This window comes from Pelmatolapia mariae, linkage group LG9 (assembly GCF_036321145.2).
Source record: "Pelmatolapia mariae isolate MD_Pm_ZW linkage group LG9, Pm_UMD_F_2, whole genome shotgun sequence".
Lineage (NCBI taxonomy): Eukaryota > Metazoa > Chordata > Actinopteri > Cichliformes > Cichlidae > Pelmatolapia > Pelmatolapia mariae.
The window spans coordinates 26,759,859-26,786,120 of record NC_086235.1 but is presented as its reverse complement, the minus strand read 5'-3'; the positions used below and the strand labels follow the sequence as shown (position 1 = coordinate 26,786,120).

Genomic DNA, 26,262 nt, shown 5'->3' with positions numbered 1-26,262 from the left:
TTGATGCAGGAATAAATAACAAGTTACCGTTTCAACTAATTTTAGGGTGTCTTCCTCTCTCTTGCGTGCATGTTTATTAAAATTATTACAAACATAGAACAGTCTTGCCAAGGGGGGCCACCAGGGGAACCAGCAAATTCTTTTTTTTGGGGGGGGGGGGGGGGGGGGGGGGGGGGGGGGGGGGTTGGCCATATTTAGTAGTGAGGAAGTCCCACGCCTGGACAGGTTTGGATGGTTGAGTGAGAGCTGCTGCTACCAGATGTGTCTTAGGGCTGCAGGAGCAAAAGCTGCTATTCAGAAGAGAAAGAATGCGTCATTTCACTGAAAATTACATTTTATGCTAATAATTTAATTTCTCTTTATTACATTTTAAATGTAAGTACTTTCAGTTGAGTTTGCACTCTTTGCAGTGTCAGATGGTTTACAGAAAGACATGACAGTAAGGGACCCAGCCCAACTTTCTGTAAAGAAGAGAAAAGCTAAGACCTTAAACCTTAAAAAAGCCTTTTGATAAATTCTTTAATGGTTCATCGCTGAGGAAATGCCTCTTACATTTTTGTCATTCTCTTTCACACCTTCACACGTAAAATAATAAAAACAAACCTGAGAGTTTTTTATTATCAACTTAGAATGATAGTTGTGTCCGATGCTTTATGAGCTTTTTAGTTCTGACACGATACATCTGACTTTCAGCAGCTCTTATTCACTGAATGAGCTGTTGCCGTTCTTCCTTTCACTGAAGCGTAACTTGAGCTGGCTTTTTGACGATCTCCTTGCTATTGTCCTCGATGACAGATAACTCACAGACAGTCTCAGTGAGTGCCTGTCAGAGATGCCCATCTTTTTTTTCCTGCTCTACTTTTTATAGGACTCGCAGTTATGAATAAAACTTAAAGTCTCTTCACAGCTTATATCTAAAAATTGTACCATGTATACCAGTGCGTACATTTTAAAGTTTTTTTCATAGTAGAAGTGAATGAATAAATACAGTAAACAGAAAATGTAGATGATAAAAATGACATTGAATAGCTTCTAATTCCATTTTATTTGCTCTCCTTTTCAGATTTTTGTAGGAATTTGACTTCTAATATGCTGTTATCATTTTTAGTTTGCATGTCCTGCCTCTAACTAAAGAAGACCAACTATATACTGCATAGACTCATAAGGACCAAACCCTTACACTATAAAGTATATTGTGTCTCATGCTATCATCTTATGTGCCTTTGCTACTCATTCTTTCTTATCATAGATGGGTGGTCAGCCTCTTGGAGAGCGTCGCTTCTAAGCCAGCTGGCAGATCAGATTTTCAGAGACAGCGAGAGGGCTTTCCAAAACAGATCAGCGAGATTAAACAGCAATTCACACTGAGATATGATCAGGCCACAGCTTTATGTGCCGTCACACTTCGCAAAATATAGACCCAGCAGAAATAGTCATGTAGACTGATGAGCTTACATTAATGGAAAAATGTTTTATACCTATAATCACATCATTCAATTAAGCATCAAATTTAAGACTGTGTGTGTAATTTATTGTTTTTCTATGTACCGAGAATGAAAATTGCACCAAATGTCAGAGCAGTAAGGCTGAAATAATCACTCAGTTTTCACTAAAGACTATAGCTTTATTTTCACGACTTGATTACTCAGCCACTTATTTAAATTGCTTAGTCAAGCAGCACAAAGAGACAACATCTGTTATACAACCCTGCGCATAATGGGGATTACAACGATTCGTTAGTATTTTAATCAAACTTGTTTGATTGTTTGCTTAGGTTAGCTGAAAATCCTTTCTATCTGCATTTCAAGAAAATCAGTTTTCCACACATCCATTTTACAAATATGCCTCCAAAATGTGTACGGAATAGGAAACGTGGATCATTAGGGTATTGATTTGGATATAGATAAACCCAAAAAGCCTTGTTAGCAACTGTGAGGAGGAATATGTGAATAATATGACTTTAAAATCACCAAGAAACTTCTAGGCCAACTAAACCCAGAGTTACATGACCTCTAAAACATCATGGAGCACAGGACAACGAAGACAACATGCATGAAAAGGAGATGCTGAAATTCCTGCAGAACAAACAGACAAAGAAGAACGGACAGGAAGAAACTTGCCCGAGTCTTACAAAACTGCTCACATCATACATTTTTTAATCAGTTTTATTTGACATGAAATCAGGCTATAGTTAATTGCATCACACTCATCATTGAACACATCATCAATGTTGTCAGACATAACATTATTCGAGCCAAGTTAATCATAGTGATAATAATTATCAGTGTATAAGTGTTAAGATTTGAGTGCAACGTACACAGGAAAAGAAAAAAGATGTACCAAAGGCTGACGGGGAAAGAGACCATCAGCTAAGGTGTGCGTCCTTCATAATTAGTGCTCAGTGGCAGAGTCCAAATTAACCAAAACCTCTGTCTGTTTAAAATCACACACAGGTGTAAACTTGAGGGGGGAAAAATACACTCATACACACACAGTTGAATTTGTGCCATACGTGATACGGCTTCAGCCAGCATACTAGAGACTGAAAACCTCCCAGGAGCGTGCTTGAGGAGGAAGAGGAGGAGTCAGGGGTTAATTTGGAGCTCCGGGGCCCTCTGCAACTCCCATTCAAATCCAATGGAGTGTAATCATCGGGCCCTTTCTCCAGCATGAATAAACATTCATTTAAAAATAACAGACGACCTCCATCATAACTCCACGTTCAGCTTCAGAAAAAATAAAGTAAGTGTGCCGGTTTAAAGCACGTCACCGTTTAAAAACTTCTGCTAGAGTTTGTGGTACCCGTCTGTTCTCTTACAGCTGAGACTCGTCATCTAGAGAGGTATTGACTAACTATTAGCTTCTGAGGACATACAAAAAAAAAGCCCTTCAGTGATTTCAGACATGCAGATAGGAATGTTGTGACGGTCAACAGCTTCACTGTTACTGAATAATGACGCCAGAGAATGGAAGGTTCATTCCATGTCAACCCAATTTAGCTTAATGCTTCTGGATAATTTACTAATTAAGCTTAAGAACAACATAAAAATAAACAGACATATAAATACCGCTGGCTCCAGGCCAGAGTCAGTGAGTGGATTTCCACCATTTGTTCTCTGCTCAGAGAAGTTTTAGCCTTTGTTCCAAATATTTATAATAGCTGACTTGTTCTTCCCTTGATTTTGAAGACTTCAATCAAATGATTCAACATTATTTAAAAAAAAAAAAAAAAGGAAGAAAGAAAGAAAGAAAAAAGATTCAAAGTGCTTTTCCCCACTGCATAGCATACTGTACTGTAAGGATCCAGCCACAGGGTCTGCTTTAACAAAACTCAGATGCCCCAGGAAGTTAAAGAAACTAACTCTAGAGTATTTACAAGGCGTTTAACCCCGACAATCCTGTCAAGTGTTACATCACATGTCTGAGAACTGTGGTTCCTCCTCCGCTCGGAGAGCTAGACGGTTTAGAGTTTTACGACAAAGGTCACAGAAAATGGTACAAAACTGACTTTTGTACAGCTCTGAGGACTTGTTGTGTCGTCATACGCAGCAAACACACGCAAAAAAAGAAAACAAACACATGATTCCAGGTTAAAACAAATGCTAGGAATAACCGGCGACTGCTCTTCAAGTCAAATATGCTAAGCAGCTAGCATCTCTGTGATGGACACACTCAGGATGGAGGATGGCGTGGAGCAGTGGGTGCTGGTGTGTTCTGGCTAGGAAGAAATGGAGATGCGTGTGAAGATTGTGTGTCTTCACAAGGACATTAACGCACATCTGAACGGCAGGAAAAAGAGAAACACGAAGATGACGGCAGCTCCACCCAATCGCTAACGTCTGTAGCGATGATATGTTAAAAAGCTGAAAGTCTGATCGCTGTCATCAGTGTCGTGGATGCTGATGACAGCATCTGTTGATCTGTTGCAGCCCTTTTCTCTTCGTCGCTCTGGGTTACCTATTAGGTTTTTATATTGCTTTGTCTGTCCTCTACATGAACATGATTGATGAAAAATGTCCTAGCTGTAAAAGTGAGTGGTGTTAACAGAGTCCGTCCCTCTGTGTATTTTAGGTCTCTGGGTTGGGGGTCGCCAGCAGCGGCACATTGTCCCGTCTCCTCCTGCCCAGCGGGGGGCGTCTGTACTGCTCACCATCGGCCAGCGTCTGGGGCAGCGGCTTCCTCTTGCTCTCGGGCAGCAGCAGGATGGACAGCACGGCCAGCAGAGCCAGAGAGGAGTAGACGACGTGGTGCAGGAAGTAGCCGTAGTGGTTTCGCAGGTCCATGAGAGGGGAGCTGAGACGGCCCACGCAGCCCAGAGCGAGCACGGCTCCTACACCGCTCCCTCTGCACACACACACACACACACACACACACAGTTAACTGACAATATTTACTTATACTTACTACAATTTCTGCTTATCTTTTCATCAATTATCATTTTTATTAATAATAATAATAATAATGGATTGCATTTATATAGCGCTTTTCTAGGCACCCAAAGCGCTTTACAATTCCACTATTCATTCACACACTGGTGCAGGCAAACCACAGTTGTAGCCACAGCTGCCCTGGGGCAGACTGACAGAAGCGAGGCTGCCATATCGTGCCATCGGCCCCTCTGGCCAACACCAGTAGGCGGTAGGGTAAAGTGTCTTGCCCAAGGACACAACGACCAGGACAGAGAGAGCAGGGGGATCAAACCGGCAACCTTCCCGTTACAGATGAGCTTCCCAACCCCCTGAACCACAGTCGCCCCATTTTTCTAGTTTTCTTTAATGGTAATTAAACATGCTGACTCAGTTAAGCCTTTTGTTGGTGACTCTATAGCTAGGTTCAGCTAACACAGCTGTTAGCCAAGCTTATTGTAGTTAACTACAACTAAACTAAATGTGAAAAAAACATTTTAAGTCAAAAATAAAAACTAAAGTTTTGAAAAAGAATCTAAAATTAAAATTTTGAGAACTTAGAAACTTCATAGTTTTAGTATCTGTTAGTTTGGCCAAATTTATTATCCCTCCTTGCCTCATGAGGCTGCCACGCTCACGATTATTGAGACTTTGGACGTGAGCTTTCAAACAGTGTGTTTTTTGTTATGCCTGTACTGATGTTCCTAAATCTTGCCTCTGGTGTGATCCCTGAACACATTAATACTTGATAAATAAATAAACAAATAAATAAGCAAAAAATAAATAAAACTAAAGGCTAAACTGAAATGACTAAAGCTGCTCTGGAAACCAAGTGAATCAAATTTAAGTTAAAACAAAAGGTCAAAAACGAAAGAAAAAATATTTACAAAATGCAAAACGCACAGCTATAATAACTATAAAGATCTGATGAACCCAAACTCATTAAAAGTCTCAGCTTATTACATCTGTTACAAATAATTATTTTTTTTAAGGGGGAACCGATTCCTCCTTTTCAGGCCTCGGGGAGGTTTTCAGAGCAGGTCGTCCTTCCCGTCATCTGTTGGGCGCTGATTGTTTTGCCCTCACACAGAGTTAGAAACGATGCTTGTTTGTAGATCTCACTGTATTTCAAAGTATTCTCTTCTCTCTTTTCCACAAAGTCAATTATTTTCTTAGATAACAGATCGATTTTTTTATACTAAATCTGGAAAAATACTTCCATTGTTTTTGAAACTCCTACTTAGAAAGACAGCTGTTGTTGTGCTATCAAATTGTTTAATTTCCTCTCTTTAACATTTGCTGCATTTCACATGTTGTGATTCATTCTGGTAGCCCGTGCACGCTCTTACTGACAGAAAAACATCAACGCCTTCTACACTGGCATTTCTTTTTCACCTAAACTACAAGAAGGACAACATCGTAGTAAAAGAGCTGCAGAGTGACTGTAGAGTGCTGCTGTGTTACCTGATGATGGTAGGCATGACCTCTGCAGTGAAGAGGATGCAGAGGGAGGCGGTGGCTTGGGAAGAGAAGAGACCCAGCACTGAGAAAATCGTGATGGCCGTCTCACTGAGATCTAACAGGGAGGAGGAGAGCAGGGATAACCTTTGAGGTGTAGCATTTCTACTATGCAGATAATCTATCATGACATTAGTTTTTCTAATTTATGAAACTGAATCAAACTGCAACATCTTGCTTCCATGACCCTTTGCAGACTCATAGGGACCAATAAACATCCACTGAGATGATCCACTCGAACACTCACCACTGTCCTCTCAGGCTTCGATGCATGATTAAAGCTCAGGGCCGGACACAGCTTTGACTTTGCTGTCACTGCAGTGTCCTACATAAACTGGAAGCCATACTGTGTTTCAGCCACAAGGGGGAGATCAAGATTTGGGCAACAGCAGATGTAAGTTTCCACACACAATGTTGTGGAGGGGGAGCAAAAATTAAAAAACACAGGTCGGGTTTTTCCATTAACAGGGCTGAGTGGTTTGCTCCTAATACACTTCATAATGCCTGAAGTGAGAGTTCAGTAGGATGTATGAGAGGGATGGATCCAACATTGCCCCAGAATCAGCATCAAATTAAATTCCAGTCAGGATTTAAACAAACAAAGATTTTAATCCGAACATAATGGCTCTCTAACAACAGGGTACTGAAGTGAAACTGTGCCCACCTTGACTTTTATTAATAGCCCTCCTTACTTGACTCTAGATGTACTTGGAGAAAACTATTCTGCTACCAACTAAAGCCGGCTTACACTCCATGAGTCCCAGGAGGATCAAAGAGGCCAGCCCCGTCATCGTCATGGAGAGAAGCAGGATGCCGCGGCGACCGCACCTGTCTACGGTCGTCCAAAGCAACAGCCAGGCCCCACCGCCTGCACACACAGAGAGCAGGTATGTCCAATAGAAGCTGGGGGCGGTGCCCCTGACGTCACCTCGGAAAGAGCTGTAACAGTGACTAATGCCGTGAGAGATGAATCTGAGGGAGGAAGGGCAGAGAAACAAAAGAGTAAGCACTCGTGTTTCCAAACAGGTTTTAAATAGAAAAGATAAGCGAGCAAAGGTGAGTGTCGCAGCACCTTAAGCATGAAATATGAGGCAGCGGCAGCCAGAGCTGTAAATGAGACACTGCGCAAACACAAAGGAGTGACTCCAAACTGCTGCGTTGCTGAAATAATGTCAAGAGTGTGAGATGACTTACGAGGTGAAGCCGAGCACGCACATGTTCTTCCAGATGTTCCTGCTGTGGAAGAGCTCAGGGAAGGACAGGTGGGGCTTTGAGGAGGGGGCTGGCTCTGAATCCATCTCTGCAGAGGAGAAAAGAAAAATGACAGTCCGATAACACAGACGAGGACGGCCTGACCTGGTTCTTCGCTGATCAATCGCTCGCTGTCAGCTTATTACTAGAGGGAAAAGAGACGTGCAGGAGGACACGTGTGGAGTCTCAATCTGGCCATAAGGAGGCCATTTAATAAACTGTACAATTACAGTAGGAACCACAGTGATGTGTTCATTACATTAGCATTTGTAAGCTGTGCAGAAATGTTTAATAAAGGATCCACAACATGAGACAATTTAACTGTAAGTTAACAGCCAGCTGTGAGGTTTAAGAGAAAATTCTAAGAGAAAATGTCTCGTTGGTGTCAGAGGTCAGAGGAGCTCAGCCAGACTGCTCTGAGTTGATATGAAGGAAACTGAAGCTCAAATAACTGCTCATTACAACCAAGGTATGCAGGAGAGCATCTGAATGACCACAGCTAAGAGCAGCAAACTGAGATTACGATTGACAAAGCTCAGCAAAACTGCCTGCTCTCGTGGGACGGGATTTCTGCCGTCACATACAGAGGGACGTGTCCGAATTTGATGTAAACATATACACATCGATCCGTCCTGCCTTGTGGTGATGATGTAATGGTGTAAAGGATATTTTCTTGGCACACTTTGGACCCCTTAGTAGCAAGTGAGCATGCCTGAGTATTGCTGCTGACCCCGTCTATTCCAGAGTGTCTGACAGCTACTGATGGCTGCTTATCGCAAGACCACGTCACAAAGCTGAGAACATCTGAGAACGTCTCAGACTGGCTTCCTGAACATGAAACATGAGTTCACTGTCCTTAAATGGCCTCCACAGTCACTGCAGTCTAACACACAAACATGCACATTTGGCTTGTGGTAGAACTGGAAATTCGCACCATGGATGTGCAGCCGACAAATCTGCAGTTATCAGCCTATCAGAAACACTGAGTGTGTAAAAGCATAGGACTAAGTGGAGAGAGAAATTCAAGGCCTTTAATGGATCATATGAAACAAATGAAACATGATGTTCTTCATCAGCTCGATACTGCTACACTTTTCCCGACTGCAGCGAGACCTCACTACAGAACTGTGTCCTTCATCTGTGTCTGCCGCTCACAGACGTCAGCTATAAAAACACAGTTCAGTCTTATTGTTAACTTTGATATGCCAATTATGTGTAGGTGGTGCCGTGAAGGATTATTTTATAGCATGTCCTTACAGCACGTCTTTATCATCTTGTTGTGATAAATATAGGTCAGAGTTATGTAAGCCTCATCTAGCCTGAGGTGCTGAGATACTTCTCCAGGAGATAACTCTCAGAGGAGAGAAACACGGCCAGCAAATGCATTTACACCATTTCTCTTTAAGACTTGTTGCTACATGAAAAATTTCCTCACGTCATCAGTATTCCTGAGTGTCCTTCCTGCTAGCGTGAGAGCATTACAGTAGCCACCCAAATAAATCCCCATTTTAATTTGATCTGAACTGTAATCACAACAAAAGTGGATGTTCTTTGATCACTTTATCTGTGAATGAGAGCTCGACATAAAAGAATATGAACAAATTAAGGTTAAAAGCTTTGTGGGGGGTTTTAATACACTCAGAAAGGAAACATAAAATGTAGATTTTGCAACTATTAACAACTATCAACCTCAGTACAGCTAATGCTAGCAGAACACAGAGGTTACTGAACAGTGCAAAGTTGACACTACGTAGCTGGAAACATATTTGACATGTAAACAGTGGCAGAGCTCAGTGATCGCCTGGCCTTAGGCCATCTTTTAACAGCAAGTCATTATGTCCCATTATATTCCATTTTAATGCAGGAACCATCCGCTTTTAATAAATCATGCATTGTAATTGAGCATCATTACCGCTCTTGGAAGTGGTGCGTGAGAGGGTCATATACATTGAAACACACGGCCACAGTTATTCCATAAATAATGCAGGCTTCATAAGCCGAGCGCCTGATGCTGAACCCTGCAGTGAGGTGAAGTGGGAATTTGTTCTTTGTTTACAGAACGAAGATCTAACATCAGTGCTGCAAACACACCTGTGAAGCTCTCGTCGTCCCTCACGTCTCTGTTGGAGTTTCTTCTCTCGCTGAATGCGTTCATGTCTGAAGATCGCTCCGACAGAAGGAGCCAGCGAGGAGATTCTGGAAACACCCCAGGAACTCTGCAGGAGGAGGAGGAATATACTTTAACTCTTTGATCTCAGGTGACCTTTACTCAACACTAAAACTAATTAGAAGCTTTAAGGTTTTGTTGCTTTCACCTGAATTTGCTGCTTCGGTATGAAAGCAGCAAATGAAACCAGCGCGGGTCACAAAGAAGCAAAGTTCTATAATCCTCTCTTATTAAAACCTGCAATTCGCTGCCAGTGATCTTTCTATAATCTCTGATAATGCGGTATGTTACCCAGATCTGAGAGGGACTGCGGACCTTAAACAAAGGAGCTCTAATATGTTCTGACACCAGCTCAGTGTGAAAAGGGGATTGGAATCAATACCATCTAACAAAGCTTTTAGCAAGTCAGCTGGCATCAAGGCACTACGCGAAACCACTCCCAGGTTCCTTCATGATTCAGAAAGTAAAAGCCTGAGTAAAAATAAAAATAGACACATTCCTACCCGTAGCTGAGAAAGAGTGTTAGTGGGGCGGACCCAGCTCCCAGCAGCCCCCTCCAAGATTGGCACCCGAGGGCCACGGCCAGCAGCAGCAGCTCCCCGGCTACAGTCGTCAGGCCAGCCAGCGTGGTGGCCATCAGCCTGAGAGAGGGCTCACACAGCTCCAGACCTGACCAACCCAACACCATGTCAAAGCTTACTAATCTTTTATTTACACTTCTCAGATTCTGAAAGGTTAAACATTAAAAAAACAAGAGAATATAAATATCATGTGCCCCAAAACCTGGTTCCATTGAAATATAATGCAAGCTATGAAGAGGTAGATTTGATCACTAGGCCTCATTAGCAGCACAAGGAAAAGGAGAGAGGAATTACTGAATTGAGACTCTTTGAGATTTCAGGTGAAGTTCAGGTTAGTGACTGTACTGTGGAGGAAACCATCGGTGCATGACTGTTTGCATATTACAGTGTTTGTTCCTGTGTGATGATCCGTGGGTTCTGATGAAACAAATGACGCCCATCCTTCAAGGCTGAAACACTCACGGGTGATATACAGAGTAAGATAGACTCCCGCGCTGGCCGCCGCCAGACAGAAACGCATGACGATGAAGACAGAAGGGTACGGGGAGACGCACACGAGCACCCCGAACACCACCGAGAGGGTCAGAGAGGTCAGGAGGGTCTTGGACCTGCCCAGCCTGCAGGGAAGCACAGAGATACAGACACACGATTAAAACTCAGCAAAGTAAGCAAACCCAGATTCAAATTAACAGGGATAAATTAAAACACATGTACAGGAGCAGATGTACAACAACAACATAAATCACACTGTACGTGCTGATAATGCAGCAGCTACTCGCGTGCTTAAATATTAACATGGAGAGGGAATAGAACAGAAAATAGGACAGGAGTCTACTGACAGAGTTTAGACACAACAGGGAGCCACCCTTTGAAGTCTACACTTTTACAGCATCATTAACCATTAATGCTGCCATTATACTTCCCGTTTCATGTAGTTTACCAGACAAACAAATTAATCAGAACAATTTAGACATCGTGAAAAGAGTTTAGAATAAAAAATAAAGAAAGAAAAGAAAGAAAGAGACTAAGAAATGCTGCAATCACAGAGGCTGAGGGAACCTGCGTTTCCAAAAACAGCTCAAGTGGAAAGCACGACTGTTCACTAATGAACGATTAGCCAGTTTTTGTTTGCTTGTTTAGTTTCTAACATGCAGCTTAGCGATGCTCCCTTTTCTTCTTCATGTGCCCCCAGGCACCATTAATTCACCGGTCTAAACAAACAAATGCTATGCTCAATTGGTCAGCAAATTAATGAGAGCTGTTAGCTGATTAAAGTGGCATCATCTCCCTCGCAGTTCCCCCCAAAAACTAGAGCTTCCCCTTCAAACGACACACACTGGTTCACTTGTTTGACTCATCCGAGGTCACTGAGCAAAATAAAGCATGCAAATTTAGCATAAATGTATTTGCCATTAATTGCTTGTGGGAGGTAAATTGTTTGTAATACAGCCATGAGATTCCTCTATCACAAATTATATCTTACTGTGATAAATAAAAAGAGTTTATGAAATGGCATTTGGGCTGTTTGATAATAAATTTCTCTTTTGGCCTGAGGCCACAACTTGCTGTTGGATAGAGGAAGCACTGGCAGGCCACAGTAAATCTATAGCCCATTTCATTCTGCAAACCGTGCTACTTTTTCTGAGCGTGTCTCTGTGTGCTGCATGACGACTGTGAGGTAATGAAACTGCAAAGTAAGAAGAGGACAGAGAATAATGAGGAACAAAATGATCTGACAGCACAGATGTCTGCACACAGACGGGCTGACTTTTATTGGAACATGTTCCTAGGAAGCATGCCCATGTGGGCCCGCAGAGGGTAGCTGTGGGTGAACTGTGGGGCTGTGCACAGGGCACGCTCACATTTATTGTGCACAGATGCCACAGCAGTGTTGCCCTTTTGGGGCGCATATATAGTCTTTCTAATTGAATCCCATATACGCTAGTTTATGGAGGTCACGGTTCAGTTTTGTCCTTTTGGGTCCCCACTATGGACACCCCCACAGAAAACCCATATGGGCCCCTTGTAGGTTAGCCCATAGCAGTTTGGGGTCCCTGTAAAGGGTTTTCTGTGGGAAACCCATAGTGGGCCTACAATGGGCCCCATTGGATGCTCCTCTCTGCTAAATGTGGGCCCAGTCAGCCTGCACTATGGGCTGCTTCACGGTGCCCAGATGTGCCCTACTAATTACCCCAGTACTCAGCCCACAATGGGCTGCCATTGTGTGCCCTGTGGGTCTGTCCACAGTGACCAAACAAGAAAGGCACAAACAATCTCTCCAAACTGCCTCAGTAACTTATTAACTCACTTTTTGGCTGTATGTTTTGTCCTTTTGTCCAGCTGCCGAGTATTCATTCCTGATGTTTGCATGCCATGAAAAACAGACCTGCAGGAAACCCCGATGGGGGTGTGTGTGAGCATACATTACCTGTCAGCGGCGTAGCCCAAGCAGAGACAGCCAGTCAGGACGCCCAGGATGAAACACACCTCCTCCACTGGGACCAGCCAGTACTGACCACACACCAGATCCCACTGTGGAGGGAGAAAGGTCTGTCAGTTAATATCCAATCAAGTTAGCAACAAGCAGTTTCATTTTCTTTGTGGTTGGTTGGTCTTCCATCATTTCCAACAAAATCTGCAAAGCTTGTGACTGTTTAGTAACTTGTAACATTTCCTAATGGGCGTGACAGTAGACAGCCTAGCCTTCACTGAACTGCAATAAGCCTTCTCTGCTTTCTTCACATGCATTGGGTAAAAGGCCGACTTTAAAAAAACATCCTGCAGAACTACTCAAAATGTGGGACAGGGAGACAAGAAATAAAAATGGTGACATCTGGTCAGCCTGGACAGAGGTGCAGAATCATGAGTGTCGTCATGTAAAATTACTGAAATAAACTGTTAGAAACAATGATCCCATTATTGTCCATTTTGAACCCAACTCCAAAGCAATATATTTATATACCTCACAGGTTCAGGGGACTGGTTGAATGCATCAGTTGTCAAAGATTGCTTCACTGCTGATATTTTGGGGGCATTTAGCAACAAGACACCTTGTTAATTATACTTTGCCCACTTAGTGCTTTGTCGCTTTTACAGTTTCACTTAGTAAATAATTGGCGTATTCAGCAAAACTGCTGAATGGCAGCACAAGACGGTACCTCCTTCTTTTCCTCCTGTCCAGTTGAGCTAAAGATGAATTAGGTTTGATTAATGGTTAGTACTGTAGAACATGGCACCAGTGTAGAAGTCTCCATTCCTGTGTCAGACAAATTTATAAGCTGAAAAGCAAAAAAGATTTTTGCTTGTATAAAAGTCTCTTTCAGTGTAGTTTAGAGAAATCAGCCTTTGGCTCCTTCAACTCTAACATCACTAAACACTTTCGTAATTATTTTATGGGCTCACTCACTAGTTTCAGGTCATTAGAGGGAAAAATGCTCAGCTCAGGGATTAATAATTAACCTCACTAACCAATGGATGACATCAAGGTGACTGCCTCCATCTTGTTTGTGATCTGTGTTTTTCTTTAACTCCCTGATCATTTAACAGCATGTTATCCCCACGTTTGTTCATTTAGAGGTTGCATAGTGTCTGTCATCTACTGCAGTGTAAATATAAAAATAAAGAACATCAGCCAAAGTAATTAAATCTAAATTGTTCACATCCCTCGGTAATAACCACCACACAGCAGTGGAGTTAAAAGTGGATACACCACCCTCAAAAGACAACTCAGTAGCACAGTCTAATAAATGTATAAAGGGAGCCAGTACGCTTGACTTACTAATTAATTAATGTGTTATTTGACTAATTAAATTAACAAAGTCAGAGATTTTAGTTTACAAAAAAAACAAAGTTTTTTCTCTGACATTAGTTCTGGTCCATTTATGCATTTATGCAAAAATGATATATACACCCCCTGGTGTAAACACAGCTGTCTTACAAGAGGGAAGAAGAGCCCATTAGACAAATAATAGAAACACAGGAAGACGTAACGACATTACACACATGCATGTGTGTGGTCACGATACATAAAGCATAGTGGGTGTATTGCTATAATCACTGGTTAGCACTGCAACAATAAAACGGTACGAGGTTCACTGAGTGGATTAGAAAACAAATGCCCGTGTGACTGCATGAAGCAGTTCAGCCACACAGAAAGTCAGCACATCTGTTAAAAAGGAAATAAAAAAATAAAGATCTCTGCTCTCAGATCCGAGTTTAATCACATTAAGCCGACCCACTGATTTGCATTTACAGCTGAGTCCTGCTAACGTCGCTTCCTGTTGGCTGCTGAAAGCAAAATGGTTTTAATGATCTAGAGGGAGACTGAGCAGAGGGCCGTGATTTTTTTTGTTTTTTAAACGGCCTTACATAATTGGAACCCGTGCACAGAAACATTAAAGCCCGTCACATAACATCAGCTGTCCCGTTGCTGAGACACGCAGCCACAACAGTGAACACCATGCAATCCGGAGCGCTCGTACGTGTGGAATGCTGTGGAAGACGAGGATGAGGAGAAAATGCGCACAAACAAGTCCTGAAAGCTACCAGGCTGGTTTAGAGAGAGAGAGGACCAGAAAGCAGCAGGTTTGTGCCTCCAGTAATGAACAAAACCTGCAAGCATGTCCTCATAACCATCAACATGAACAACCGCTCTAACAAACTCGCAGCTCACACGTCACAAATTCATATTTTTACATTAAACCAAAGACAAAGGATGTTAAATATCACTGTTTTATATTTCAACAGGCATGGCAGTTTGTGTGCATTAGTTTATAGATCCACAGCATAGAGGTGGTAAGTAAAGTTTGCCTGTATTAAAGTGATGGTCTTTATTGACCGGTGGCAGTGATGAGGCTGATCAGAGGCGGTCCTGCTTCCCAGACTGCCAGCAAATCAAAGCAGCTCTGGAGGAACGCTCAATCACCCTGCCAGCTAGCCTGATGAAATATGTTAGCCTGACTCTAAAAGCTCAGGGACAGAGAAGACTACAGGCAAACGCTTCTGCTAAAGTCTTCCAGTGTCTTCAGCTTGCTGCAGTGGTATGGGGTGGGTTACAAGCAAGCTGCCCTTACACCATAAATTAGAGCTGGGTGTGGTTCCCCACATGTGGGCACAAAAAAAGAAACAGGCCAAATAGTGATCAGCCTGGTGACAAAGGTTAGCTGCCATCAAGGCTGCTAAAGACATTAAAAAGACTGGGCTGACGGTCTTTGAAACAGAGGTCTGGGTGAAAACGCACATCAGTGTATGCAGAACATCACACAGAAGCGCAGCACATCACACACAGAGTGCCTGATATCATCAAAAACAACCGAGGGAGGTAGATAACAGTAGAGGTGCTGATGACTGGCTTCACTGTTGTGAACAAAACGAGCGACATCAGTGAGAAACAAACCTCCACTAGCATAATGGGCCAAAGTTCTTTTTAAAGGACAAATATTATCATATTCCACTGAAGATAATCTTTCAGCCTGCCTGCTGGCTGTGTACACACAGATTACATGAGACGCAAACTGCAGTGTAAAGACTGGAAGTTGTTCTCACAGCAGTGAAACAAATGATCAAGGCTACTCAGTTTTAACATCATAAACACTTTAAAAAATGCACTCCTGTGCTTGTGCACGGCTTATTCCGTCAACTTAACACTGGATTATAATGTTACAGCATACAATACGCTGTAATAGCCTTAGTTTCCAATCATTTTCTTCTCCTTCTGTGGCAGAGTTAATCTGATTGTAAGCAGGGTCTGTTCTCCTTTAGTGAGGTGTTGATCTCTGACATTCTAGGCATGTTTCTCTGAAGAAACATGTCTTACAACATGCCAATGTGACGTGGGTTAACACACATTTCTGAATGAGTCACCGGATTGTCAAAACTCACTTTGCAACCATCATGTCAAGCAAATTGTAAAAAACAAAAACATCAAGGTGCTCTTCTCCTCATGGCCAAACTGGTCTAATGAAAGAGGAATAAGCACTGGGTGCTTAAAGATCCACAAAATATGCTTTGATGTGTGAAATTAGCACCTTTGAGGTCTGACCTCTGACAATTCAGACAAGACATCCCTGAAAGCTCTCTCTCTCTCTCTCTCCACCTTGATGGCATCGATTGAACTCACATTTGTCAAAGACTCTGTGTCTATTACCCATCTTGGCTCAACAATCCTCCACACGGCCAGAGCTGAATGAAAGTCTGATGATGCTGTGACATCATAGCAGTGGCCAAAACTCATCCCTAGCAGAGCTGCGAGAGCTTCAAAATGATACCAAACTACTCAGCTTGACCAGTGATTCAACCAGAGAAGGATAAAGACCCAGAGAGTGAAGGTGCTGTACCTGAACATGAAAGAAGTAATATTTTAAGCAGTATTGCGTAAGGAGCAAGAGCAGACTGGGATATGCTGTACACAGGTTATGGTTACAGTTATGACCAATCAACAAGCTCTGATTTCTTCACACACATGCATGAAGAAAACCTGCGGTGAGAATAAAGCAGACCTCTGAAGGGTCAAAGTTTCTGCTCCGGGCTCTACAACCTTCTGTTTGGCATTTTTTCAGAACTAAGCTGGTTCAAAGGGAGTGGTGCTAAAAGTGTTTGTTCTAGATAGAAGATAAACTGCACTGAGGCCAAGTATAAGATACGGAAGGATTCTTTTTTTAACAGAAAACCATGCAAAGCTACTTTAGGAGGCCCGGTAAAAAAAATCCTCCAAGCATAACCGATCCATTTAAGTGTGCAATGTTGTCAACATCATGCTTTGAAAAACGGTGAAGGTAAGAGAACAGACGTGCCATTTAAAGTTAACAAGACGACGCATTTTTTAAAAAAAATGTGATCCTTCAGAGGAGCTGCACGGCAGCTGTCAGGAGACTTTTTGTCCAAGTCGTTAGTATATGTGCAGCTGTATCATAGTTTTGCAGGGCATTGCAAAACAGTGAGCGTGCATGATCTGCAAGGCTATGGTGAAAAAATATAGTATAAAAAAGTTTCTTTTATGATTTTAAGGCCCTTAAGCTACACCTGAAAAGAAGTTCATCTTCCCTTCATCAAGCTAAAACAATCATCCAGGCCAAGACCATTAATTAGAGAGCTTCAAAGGATCCCACAGTAGAGCTTTACCTCAGTGACGATGTTGTTCTTCAGCCCCTCTGTGACGTTGTAGTCCCATCCATTCTCGCAGTCCACCACAGCAGACTGGCTGCTATTGGTATACTGCTTACACTGGGACGGGCCCCCGCTGTCCCCGGGCCGTCGCCCCTTCTCCCAAGGTAATGAGGCGTTCAGCACTTCAGGCGATGGCAAGGGGCCCGGCAGGTGGCAGTGGTGGTGAGGGGGGAGGGTGATGAGAGGGTCCGAAGAGAGCAGGAAGGCCAGGAAGAGGTTGGGCAGGATAGAGAGCGCAATCAGCACTCTCTGCTTCTTCCGGCCCAGAGCCAGCACCATCACTTCACCGGTGGGGGGCAGCGAGGGCGGCGCAGGGATCGAGGAGGAGGATGGCGCTGGGGAAGAGGGCACAGGGGAGGAGGGGAGGGACGGAGGGGGAGCTGGGCAAGGAGATGGGGAAACCATCGGCGGGGAGTCCGGGGATGTCATTGCCGCTGGAGTACTGAAGGCAGAGGACCAGGAGGGAGGACGGTGAGCAAGCTGGTCCCCGGGCAGAAGAGTAGAGCTGCGGTAAAACTGTGTGAGCAGAAGGTTACTCGTCATTATTACAGATCAAGCATCAATATGGGACACAGATATGACACTCTGACATGTCAACAACGACACAGTCCACTTAGCTGCTTCAGTTTCAAAGCTAAGCCCATCTTAATAGAACAAACGCATCAAATGTTTATAGATAATACATAGAGATCATGTTATCTGCCAGTGCTGCTGTGATATCAGAAGAGACTTCCTTTCCTGTGTAACAGATCCTCTCAGAGCTCTCTGCATCACGCAGCAGAGTAGCCACCACTTTGATATCATTAATATGTAATATTCACCCAATTTTTCAGTATCCTGCCCTAAAAATTAGCATCAGCTCAAGAAATCCAGCACTACTCAGGCTCTACCAGGAATTCTTCATCAATTCCTCTTTCAATTTCCAACAACACGAAAGAGATCCTACATTTCCCATGATGCAACTCGTAGCTGCTCTCATCGCACCTCCAACTTTCTGTTTCTGTCTTTGAACACAGGACCAATTCATGACAACCCCTGAAGGTATCACTGCATGCTAGTTTTGAAGTGATCACAATGTGTCTGAGTGAAACAGCAGCTCTGTTGGACTGCACGCTGCATGAGCTTTGCAAAGTTTTACGATGACAGGTCAGTGAGGCAGTGCATTTACTTCAGCCACTGCATACGTATTTATGTGACATCGTCAAACAAAACCTAAACGCTCCGTTTAACCTGAAACAATCAGAGGTGTGTGTGTGTGTGTGTGTGTGTGTGTGTGTGTGTGTGTGTGTGTGTGTGTGTGTGTGTGTGTGTGTGTGTGCAAACACCTGTACAGAAAAAGAACGAGATTCTTTCAAAACAAAGCCTGATTATCACGAAGCCAAGTATGTCTCAGTGTGGGATTTTTAGACAAAACCACCAATTTTAATAGCGTCACATTGAGCTTTAGGGAAGTATAATATATATATCCTTTACTATTATAATCCATAGCACAAGAAATGTCAACATAAGCCTCTAATTAGTGTGTAGAAACTGTCAGCTACTGGCTATAACACATTTCACAGGCTTTGTGATGCCAGTCACAGCCTGACATGTTGTTGTTTACCCTGAGCTAAATGGAAAAGCGGTGGGTGTTCTCAGGGACCCCACTAGCAGCCCTGAGTGCTCCCCCTCAGCAGCAGTCTCCTCTGCAGGTGCACATGGTGCCCCTCCGTGGGTCAACGTCATCGTGTTTTCCTCGCACAGGGCCAGGAAGTGTTGCTAAGAAAAAAAGGAATCCCACAGGGTTATATAAGAGCTTTCGCGCGAGGAGGGGAAAGGACACGGGGGGGGGTGAACAAAGAGGGAGGGGGCTGGCTGGGCTGTACGCTGGACAGAAGAGGAGCAACGAAGCAACGAGGAAGAGAACAGCAGCGTGATGTAGGGGCGTTAAAGCAGTTGGGCCGGGCGGACTGAGCACACACCTGCCCCGGCACACTGGACCAGAACACACAGCCAGTGTTACACACCCCTGCGCGGCCTCAAAACAAAGCGCACACTGTTACTCACCCTTTAAAGCGACGCTAACTGTGAGCCAAAATCTTGCCGCCCGTCGTCTCTCTGAAACATCCCAAACATCGCGGGCTTGAGAGAGGAGGACAGCGGAGGAGTTTCACCGCGTTCACACCGTCTCCTCCGCTCTGTCTGCCACACAAACAGACATGTCTGTCCCGGAGAAGTACCGCAAGGCTCGGATGAACACAATCGTTTGCCTTTGACACAGGCAAGGACACCGGAGTCTCCGTTAGTCCCTAAACACAGCCAACGTCCCTCCGCCGCGTGAGCATATGATGATGCCGCCGGAGGAGGGGGTGATGCTCCGCTTGCTCCTTCACTCCCACCGTCGGTTGCTGTGTAACGGTGTTGTTTAGTCCAAGTTTATCCCTGCCGACATGACACAGAATAATTCAACAATAACGCACAACTGTGCCCGGCATCACCTTAAAGGGGCAGGCGTCGGCAGGAAGTGGAGCGAAGGACAAAGACCGGGTGGAAAACTGCGGAGAGCCGTGGCTGTTTAAAGGGCAGTAGCTCCGCCAGCGGCGAGTCTCACTTCGAGAAGAATCGGCAAACATCGCCAGAGCGACTGCCCCTCTCCCTCCGCCCGCTCCACTCAACCAAAGATCGTGTATAAGGAATGAGGCGATGACTCAGCAACAGATTTAGCCACATTGGAGAAGGATTAGTTTTATTAACAAATGATTATTTTTTATTTTTAAGCCAAAGCATGAAATTATTAGAATCAGTAGTTGTATTAAACACTTCTGTTAGGAATTCATTTATTACAGGGTTAATTAATGAATCACTCGGATAAAAGTCTTACCGGGAGGAAACTTGTTGCTCAGTAAAAGTAGCATACAAAATCAGCAGCGGAGTGAGATATCTGTTTATGAGTGCTCTCTCTCTGTCTCCTGCAGAATGCCTGCATGGAGCTGTCTGCCGCATGGTGGAGCCATAAATCATAGAGAAGAGGCAGGTGTAAGACAGCGGCACGGCCCGGCCTGCTACAGAGCTGCTTTCAGGTGAAAAAAAAAACGAGAGACAGTCCATCATAACTTATTTATGATATAATTTAAATGTGCACTCACTCTAATGGTTGATAGTCCAGAAGAAATCAGTGATCCACCATATTACCTTATCCTATTATCTTATCACAACAGATTTCATTAGTGCATCCACATGTTTCATCATGACTCCTGATAGTTTTAATCTGCAATAGAGGACAAAATATCCATTGGCACACAGAGATAACAGCTGTGTCAGCTGGTAATGACTGAAAGGCTACACATGATGGCACCAACACGGTTTGTTCCTCTAGTGATGCAGCAGCAGCAGCCCGCCATTAGTGCAAGAAGTCTGACTTCAGTAGATGTCACTTGATGCTACTGTAAATGTAAAGAAGTCTGTGGCGATGCTTTAAACAGCAGGGGTTACGCTTGTTTCCAAGTCACTTTTTCATGCCATGCATTTGAACTCGAGTCCTCATTAGGTTGTGTTTGTTTTGACCAAAGATGGCGACAGCTTCCACTTTCCCTTGAAGTGTTACATACGAGCTCTTCAACAGTTAGAGGGCCTCTGTTGGAAGTTGTGCATGATATCAAATAAAAACAAATGGTATAAAGTAGAAAAATTAGCCTTCGCGTCATAAAAGCACCTTCTCTTATTGATTGTCTTAGTGAGACCAGAAAAAAAAGGTTTTTAAGCCCTTAGAGTCTTTCTAAAGCTAAGAAACAGCATCTCTGACTGCAGCGCTTCACAGCGAGCGGAAGTACTGCAACAAGTGGTGAAACACTCATCCTGGCCATATTTGGACTACAGATCATACTGCTTTGTGTGTGCGCGCGTGTTGATGATCTCTGGAGACAAAAGTCCAGCCGAGCCATCCAGAAAGCACACACACGCACCTTTGATCAGCAGCTTTGAGATTGGAGCTGCTTCAGTGGGGCTGTGCGGTTCGTATGGTCTGCAGCTGTTGAGTAACGCGGTAGGGATTAGGTGAAATACGGTCTTTCTTCACTCTGTGGAGATGTTGCAGTCCTGGGACCACAGATTGCCCCACACAACGCTGTGGGACATTTCAACAGACATGGTCACACAAGAAATCTTCATATGCCTCTGAGGACGCAGCAGGCTTCATGAAGCCCCCATCACACTTTCACTGTCCTTTCTGATTAAAATCCAAATACATCAAGATAGTTCTACACATCCCCCCCCCCAGCCGGGGGTCATATATTTACACAACTGCTCTTTTGAAATCTTTTTAGTGGGAAGCAAGCCAAATCAGGGCACCGAAGTTGGGTTACTTGTATAATCTGTGTCCATGAGATACGATCGTAAAATGATGCCGATATCATTTTTCTGCTGCCCTTATGTGTCTAATAAAGCCTTCAAGTGCTGAACTGAGGTCAGCCTCTACGAGGAGGTTATTGACACATGTCCTATTGTGTAAAAATCTTTTCCCATACCACTTCATTCGGTCCCACTTATCAGTCGTGTTTTGCAAGTTCTGAATATGTGTAAAACATAAAAATACATCTGAATTTCTTCAGGGGAAAAAAAGCAAATGTTTTGTTTTTACTATTGAAATGTTATACAGGACCATGAAAAAAATTAATACATTTTTTTAAGGGTCTGGCTCGTCACCCCACCCCCTCCTCCTCCTCCTCTCTGGCTCCTATCTCTGTGTCCCTTCACTACCATCACAGCCACAGGAAGGCCCTGGCAGCCCAAAACACTGATACTATCTCTGCGCTCCTCATCTCCGTCCTCCGCTGTGTCGAAATCTTTGCCCATCCCACAAAGGGAAACCGCTGGTGCACAACGGTCCATGGCAATGATGTCCGTTTCTGTGGGTAGACAACTTATGGTAAATAATGTGACAGGCGTACGCCGTGTTCCCGGGTGAAGGATGCCCCGGAGGACCAATGAGACGCATCATTTACACAACTCGGTGTTAGATAAGGCAGAAGAGGGTGGGGAGTGGCTCTGCAATTATTGCACAGAGTATCTGAGGAACCCCTCAACCTACAACCCGTGTGTGTGTGTGTGTGTGTGTGTGTGTGTGTGTGTATTCAGATAACATGACATATAGATGACAATGACTTCATATAGGCACAAGCAATCATTTATTTATTTAAAAAAAAAAACATTTGGCAGCACTGCAACTTTTCACTTTAACAGTGTATTACTCGCTACACATTTGAAAACATTTCAAGTAGTCACACATGTATTTACTGGGGATTGATGCTGTATTTTAGAAGAGAGAGGCTCTTTTCTCTGTTTCATCGAATCCTCTTCAAACCACAGGTTGTTGTGCAACTCTGTTGGGCAACAACGCTTACAATCAGCTCTGACGAAGACGGTAAAGGTCAGGTAGATGATTAGGCAATGTTTATTAAATCAAATCATATCCAGGCGGTCCAACGCACATAGCGGGACTCTTTTTTTTTTTCCCGTTGTTTAAAGGGGTCCACGGGTTATACCCATATGTGAACAGGAACCACCATTTCCAATCTGCAGATAAACTAATGACCAGTTTGTGTCCTTCAGCGCCTGCATTTTAGTTTAAACTCAAGTCCTCCATCACATGACTAAAATTCTCTTTTTTTTCTTTTTTTGCTGTGTGCCTCAAGTTACTGCATTAGAAAATAAATAGCCTCTACATTCAGACCAAACAGTAACAGTACCTAAAAACGCTGCTGTGCAGCATCATAGCCTACTGAGGCTATTTATTAGCCAAACTTTTATTATTCCAATTGATTTCATTTTATCTACTGATCTAATTTCCAACAAAACATGCTGTTTTCCTACACTAAACTCCACTCACTGACTTTGATTGTCCAATCACAGGAGGTGTATCAATAGCCAGTGTATCTACATGTTCTATATTCAGTAAAAATGGAGGATGGTATAATATTATTGTTGTTATTATTATTATCATCATCATTATTATTATTATTATTATTAGCCTTTACAACCCCATAAACTCTCATTTTAAAGCAAAGGTTTGGTAACGTTTAGCTAACTAACGCTTAGCTTAGCTACCAAAAGTACGACAGGATGCACTTTAACAGTAGCATCGGGTTAGCATTAGTTACATACAGATCATAAAGGCCACCTCCTGCAGCGGTCATTTCAATTCACTTCAGTTCATTTTATTTATATATCACAACACAAGTTGTCTGAAGGCGTTAGTCTATTTCAGCAGATAATCTTGGGTGCTTGTCATGAGAAGCTACATTTAACGCAGTGCTCCTTTTGTGTGACGCTGAATGTGTCAGAGTGTGTCAAAACTCTCAGCAGATTGGAAGTGTTCATTTTGCCATTTTGAATCTTTTACGCTCAACATGTGAGGTGCAGAAATGTAAAGTTTGGGGGTAAGAGAACAATTAAAAATGTGGACATCAGTGTACTAAATAGTAGCTACAACACTGCCAGTAAGCTACAGTTTCCTTTACGATATAAAACTACAGTTAACCACTTTTATACCCGGCATTACTTCCTCTAGGTGACTTTGTCGTGATCACAAATGTTTGTTGGTGAAAATGCTCGAACAGGTGCTTCACTGTGAGTCTCGCAGGCCTTACTGAGGCACACTGTGAAGCCTGTAATCAGGCGTTAACATCAGGCACAAACGAGGCTTCGGGCTGTGCTCAGATGCTGGACTGCCCGGCTGCTCCCTCCTCGGCGGCCTGCAGGTGCCGCTGTGACAGGATGTGTTTCAGAGTGTCCAGCTCCTGTGTCAGCTGTGCTATCCTCATCTGCAGCTTCTGGTTTTCCTCCTGCAGCTGGCCGGCCCTCTGCTGGGTCATCTGGATCCTCCTGCGGGCTTTGTCCCTGCTCTTCCTCACCGCGATGTTGTTTCTCTCACGCCTCAGGCGGTACTCTGCGCTATCCTTGCTGATGCTCCTCTTGGTCACCGGGGCCCGCAGAGTGGGCAGGAGGAAGGGGGAGAAGTCCTGGAGTGAGCAGCACACATGCGTTAAAGCCGTGGGAGAGTGGGGTGGGTGAGTGTGGTTTGTATGAAACACTTTGTGACCTGCTGTTAAATGCTTCTCTCACCTGCTGAGTGCTGGCGTGGCTCTGGTGGTGGTTTGTGCTCACCGCGCTGGCGGCGCTGCCAAGGCAGGACGGCGGGTACGGCAGGTACGATAGTCCCATCATCTGCTCGGCCCCTCTGTCATCGCCACCCCCCCTTATCATCCCCTGAGACTGGCCGTACGAGATCATGTCCATCTGCGTCATCTGATTGGTGGAAGCAGCCGAGTTGGAAGCAACAGAATTCAGTGTCTGGCTGTGCGCCTGACCTGGGAAGGAGCTCACCCACTCCTGGATGACGGAGGACACCCTGGAATCAGACATCTGTAGAAGAAGACAGAGGAAGATTCGGTTTACTTCCAACACTCATTTAATACTTTAAGCATTAAAAAATACATATACTGCTTGAATGTTGCTGTCAATTACTCTACAATATATAAAACAAACTTTCAGCAACACAAAACTCTCACTTGCTTAATTACGCGGTCACACATTCTGTCCTGATGCTACACGTTGAACAGGCTCGTTCGTTCTACCTTACACTGCCTGCTTGTTTTTTTTGAGTGATGTAAGACGGATAAAGAAGTTTTTTAGGTGTGGCATCTTCAGAAAGAAGATTTCATTGTTTCTTCCACTGCTGATGGTAAATGGGGATGTTTCTGCCACAGTACACACGTTCTTCTATTTTAAAAGTTACTACACACAGATGCACCCTAACACAAAATCAAACAGCATAATAATAAATTAAACTACAAATAAATCGTGGAAACACTCTGATAGTACAACTGTGAGCCTTAGTTTGTAAGCTGCTATTGCCATCTTCTCTTTACCCCCCTCTTCTCTTTGAAATGTACAGTCTTTGCATCATAGACTACAAACTATATTTAAAGAGTAAATGATTTCATGCCACTGTCGAGCTCTTCTTCCTCACGATTTCAAAGAAACGTCGAATCTCTTGTGCGCTTCGTCTTCCCTGTCGCTTCGGTAAGGTTGCATTTCTCACCGATTTGCTCAAATTTCTCCACAAATTCACAAAGTTACAGTTTCACTCACCATGACCGATCGCTCCACAAACTCTCAGGATACTCTTTAGGTCCTCCTCAGGCTGTGTCGCTGACTGTGCTCTGAAAGACAGGAGATAGACAGGTGGCCCTCAATTATTACAATCACTTCCCCTCTCTCTCTCTCTCCCTGCCTCTCTCTTCCCCCCCTCTGTCACACACACACACACACACACTTAAATTAACAAAAAGAAACAAAGAAGTGTTCCCATTTCTTTTACATTTACACCATCTCCTCTGCACAGATACTTAAGTGATCCCATAAGGTTAAATTATTGTGTTACAGCAGCTGGATAAAGAATAAAATACTAGTCCAAAGATTTCACACATATATATACATACATAGTACATAGTAGTATGACTGTGATTGTGCAAGAGAGTAGTGCAAATTGGATTAAGAAATAATGTGAACACTCTAAATCTAAGAAACAGCTGAATGAAGCTGTAATGCAGAAGTCTGTGTGTGGATTCTCTTGCCCGACAGGTGAGTTCATCCATCACAGAAACAAGAGTTATTTCAGAGGTTTATGGAGAACAACAGGAATAATTTCCTGAAGCCTTCTTCACAGCAATAGACAAGCTTCTCTGAAGTGACTTCATCAAAACCATCAACATTTAAGGCTTTGAGGCTGGTGTTGTTTAACTGCTTCTTATAAGCCTGTTTTTGTTTTAAAGTGCTTTATAAAGAAAGGTGATGATCATGATGATGAAGCCTTGATCCAGTTGCAGATCATATCTGATGGGTTTCCATCAGGAATTCTAGGTCACCATAGCACGGACACAGCACACTGGACCTCAGCACAATGTCAAACCACTGGTCACAACACAACGAGAGCACAGAGAGTGGAACGTCACTGGGATTAAAGAAAACGTGTGGCACTTGTTTGAATAGATTCTAAATTGTTTATAAAGACGATGAGTCTTCTTCACACCTTAAAGTTACTCATGGTGGTTCTCAGGGTCCTGTGCTGGGCCCGGTGCTTTTCATGGTATACATGCAACCCTTAGACACTCCAACACTGCATACAGATGACACCCAG

The 26,262-nt window shown here is 43.6% G+C and overlaps 2 protein-coding genes across 3 annotated transcripts; both read right to left on the bottom strand.

Annotated features, from left to right (window-relative positions):
- Window positions 1–1,664: 1,664 nt before the first annotated feature.
- Window positions 1,665–19,765, bottom strand: slc22a17 (solute carrier family 22 member 17). 2 transcript variants are annotated; one of them, XM_063483996.1, is made up of 10 exons: window positions 19,134–19,765; window positions 17,043–17,603; window positions 12,352–12,455; window positions 10,386–10,540; window positions 9,846–10,011; window positions 9,267–9,391; window positions 7,119–7,224; window positions 6,673–6,896; window positions 5,871–5,982; window positions 1,665–4,344 (listed from the first exon to the last, which is right to left on the bottom strand). In XM_063483996.1, the coding sequence occupies exons 2-10, from the start codon at window positions 17,514–17,516 to the stop codon at window positions 4,068–4,070; spliced, it is 1,743 nt and encodes a 580-aa protein (XP_063340066.1). In that variant the 5' UTR covers window positions 17,517–17,603; window positions 19,134–19,765; the 3' UTR covers window positions 1,665–4,067. The 2 variants fall into 2 exon arrangements, with proteins under 2 accessions (XP_063340066.1, XP_063340065.1); XM_063483995.1 differs by lacking the exon at window positions 19,134–19,765 and having other exon boundaries at window positions 17,043–19,113.
- Window positions 19,766–23,049: 3,284 nt separating this feature from the next.
- Window positions 23,050–25,281, bottom strand: cebp1 (CCAAT/enhancer binding protein (C/EBP) 1). The gene is made up of 3 exons (XM_063484034.1): window positions 25,215–25,281; window positions 24,186–24,485; window positions 23,050–24,082 (listed from the first exon to the last, which is right to left on the bottom strand). Exons 1-3 carry the CDS (start codon window positions 25,215–25,217, stop codon window positions 23,777–23,779), a joined length of 609 nt encoding a protein of 202 aa, XP_063340104.1. The 5' UTR covers window positions 25,218–25,281; the 3' UTR covers window positions 23,050–23,776.
- Window positions 25,282–26,262: the final 981 nt, after the last annotated feature.

Excerpts from the sequence above, each read along its gene's own strand:
- slc22a17 (XM_063483995.1), bottom strand. The coding sequence starts at position 17,630 with ATGACGAGTAACCTTCTGCTCACACAGTTTTACCGCAGCTCTACTCTT. Across the intron at positions 6,897-7,118 it reads TGCGTGCTCGGCTTCACCTC|ATTCATCTCTCACGGCATTA; the intron begins GTAAGTCATCTC and ends TTCCTCCCTCAG. Across the intron at positions 5,983-6,672 it reads CCTCCTGGGACTCATGGAGT|ATCTCAGTGAGACGGCCATC; the intron begins GTAAGCCGGCTT and ends CCTCCCTGTTAG.
- cebp1 (XM_063484034.1), bottom strand. Across the intron at positions 24,083-24,185 it reads GCCACGCCAGCACTCAGCAG|GACTTCTCCCCCTTCCTCCT; the intron begins GTGAGAGAAGCA and ends TGCTCACTCCAG.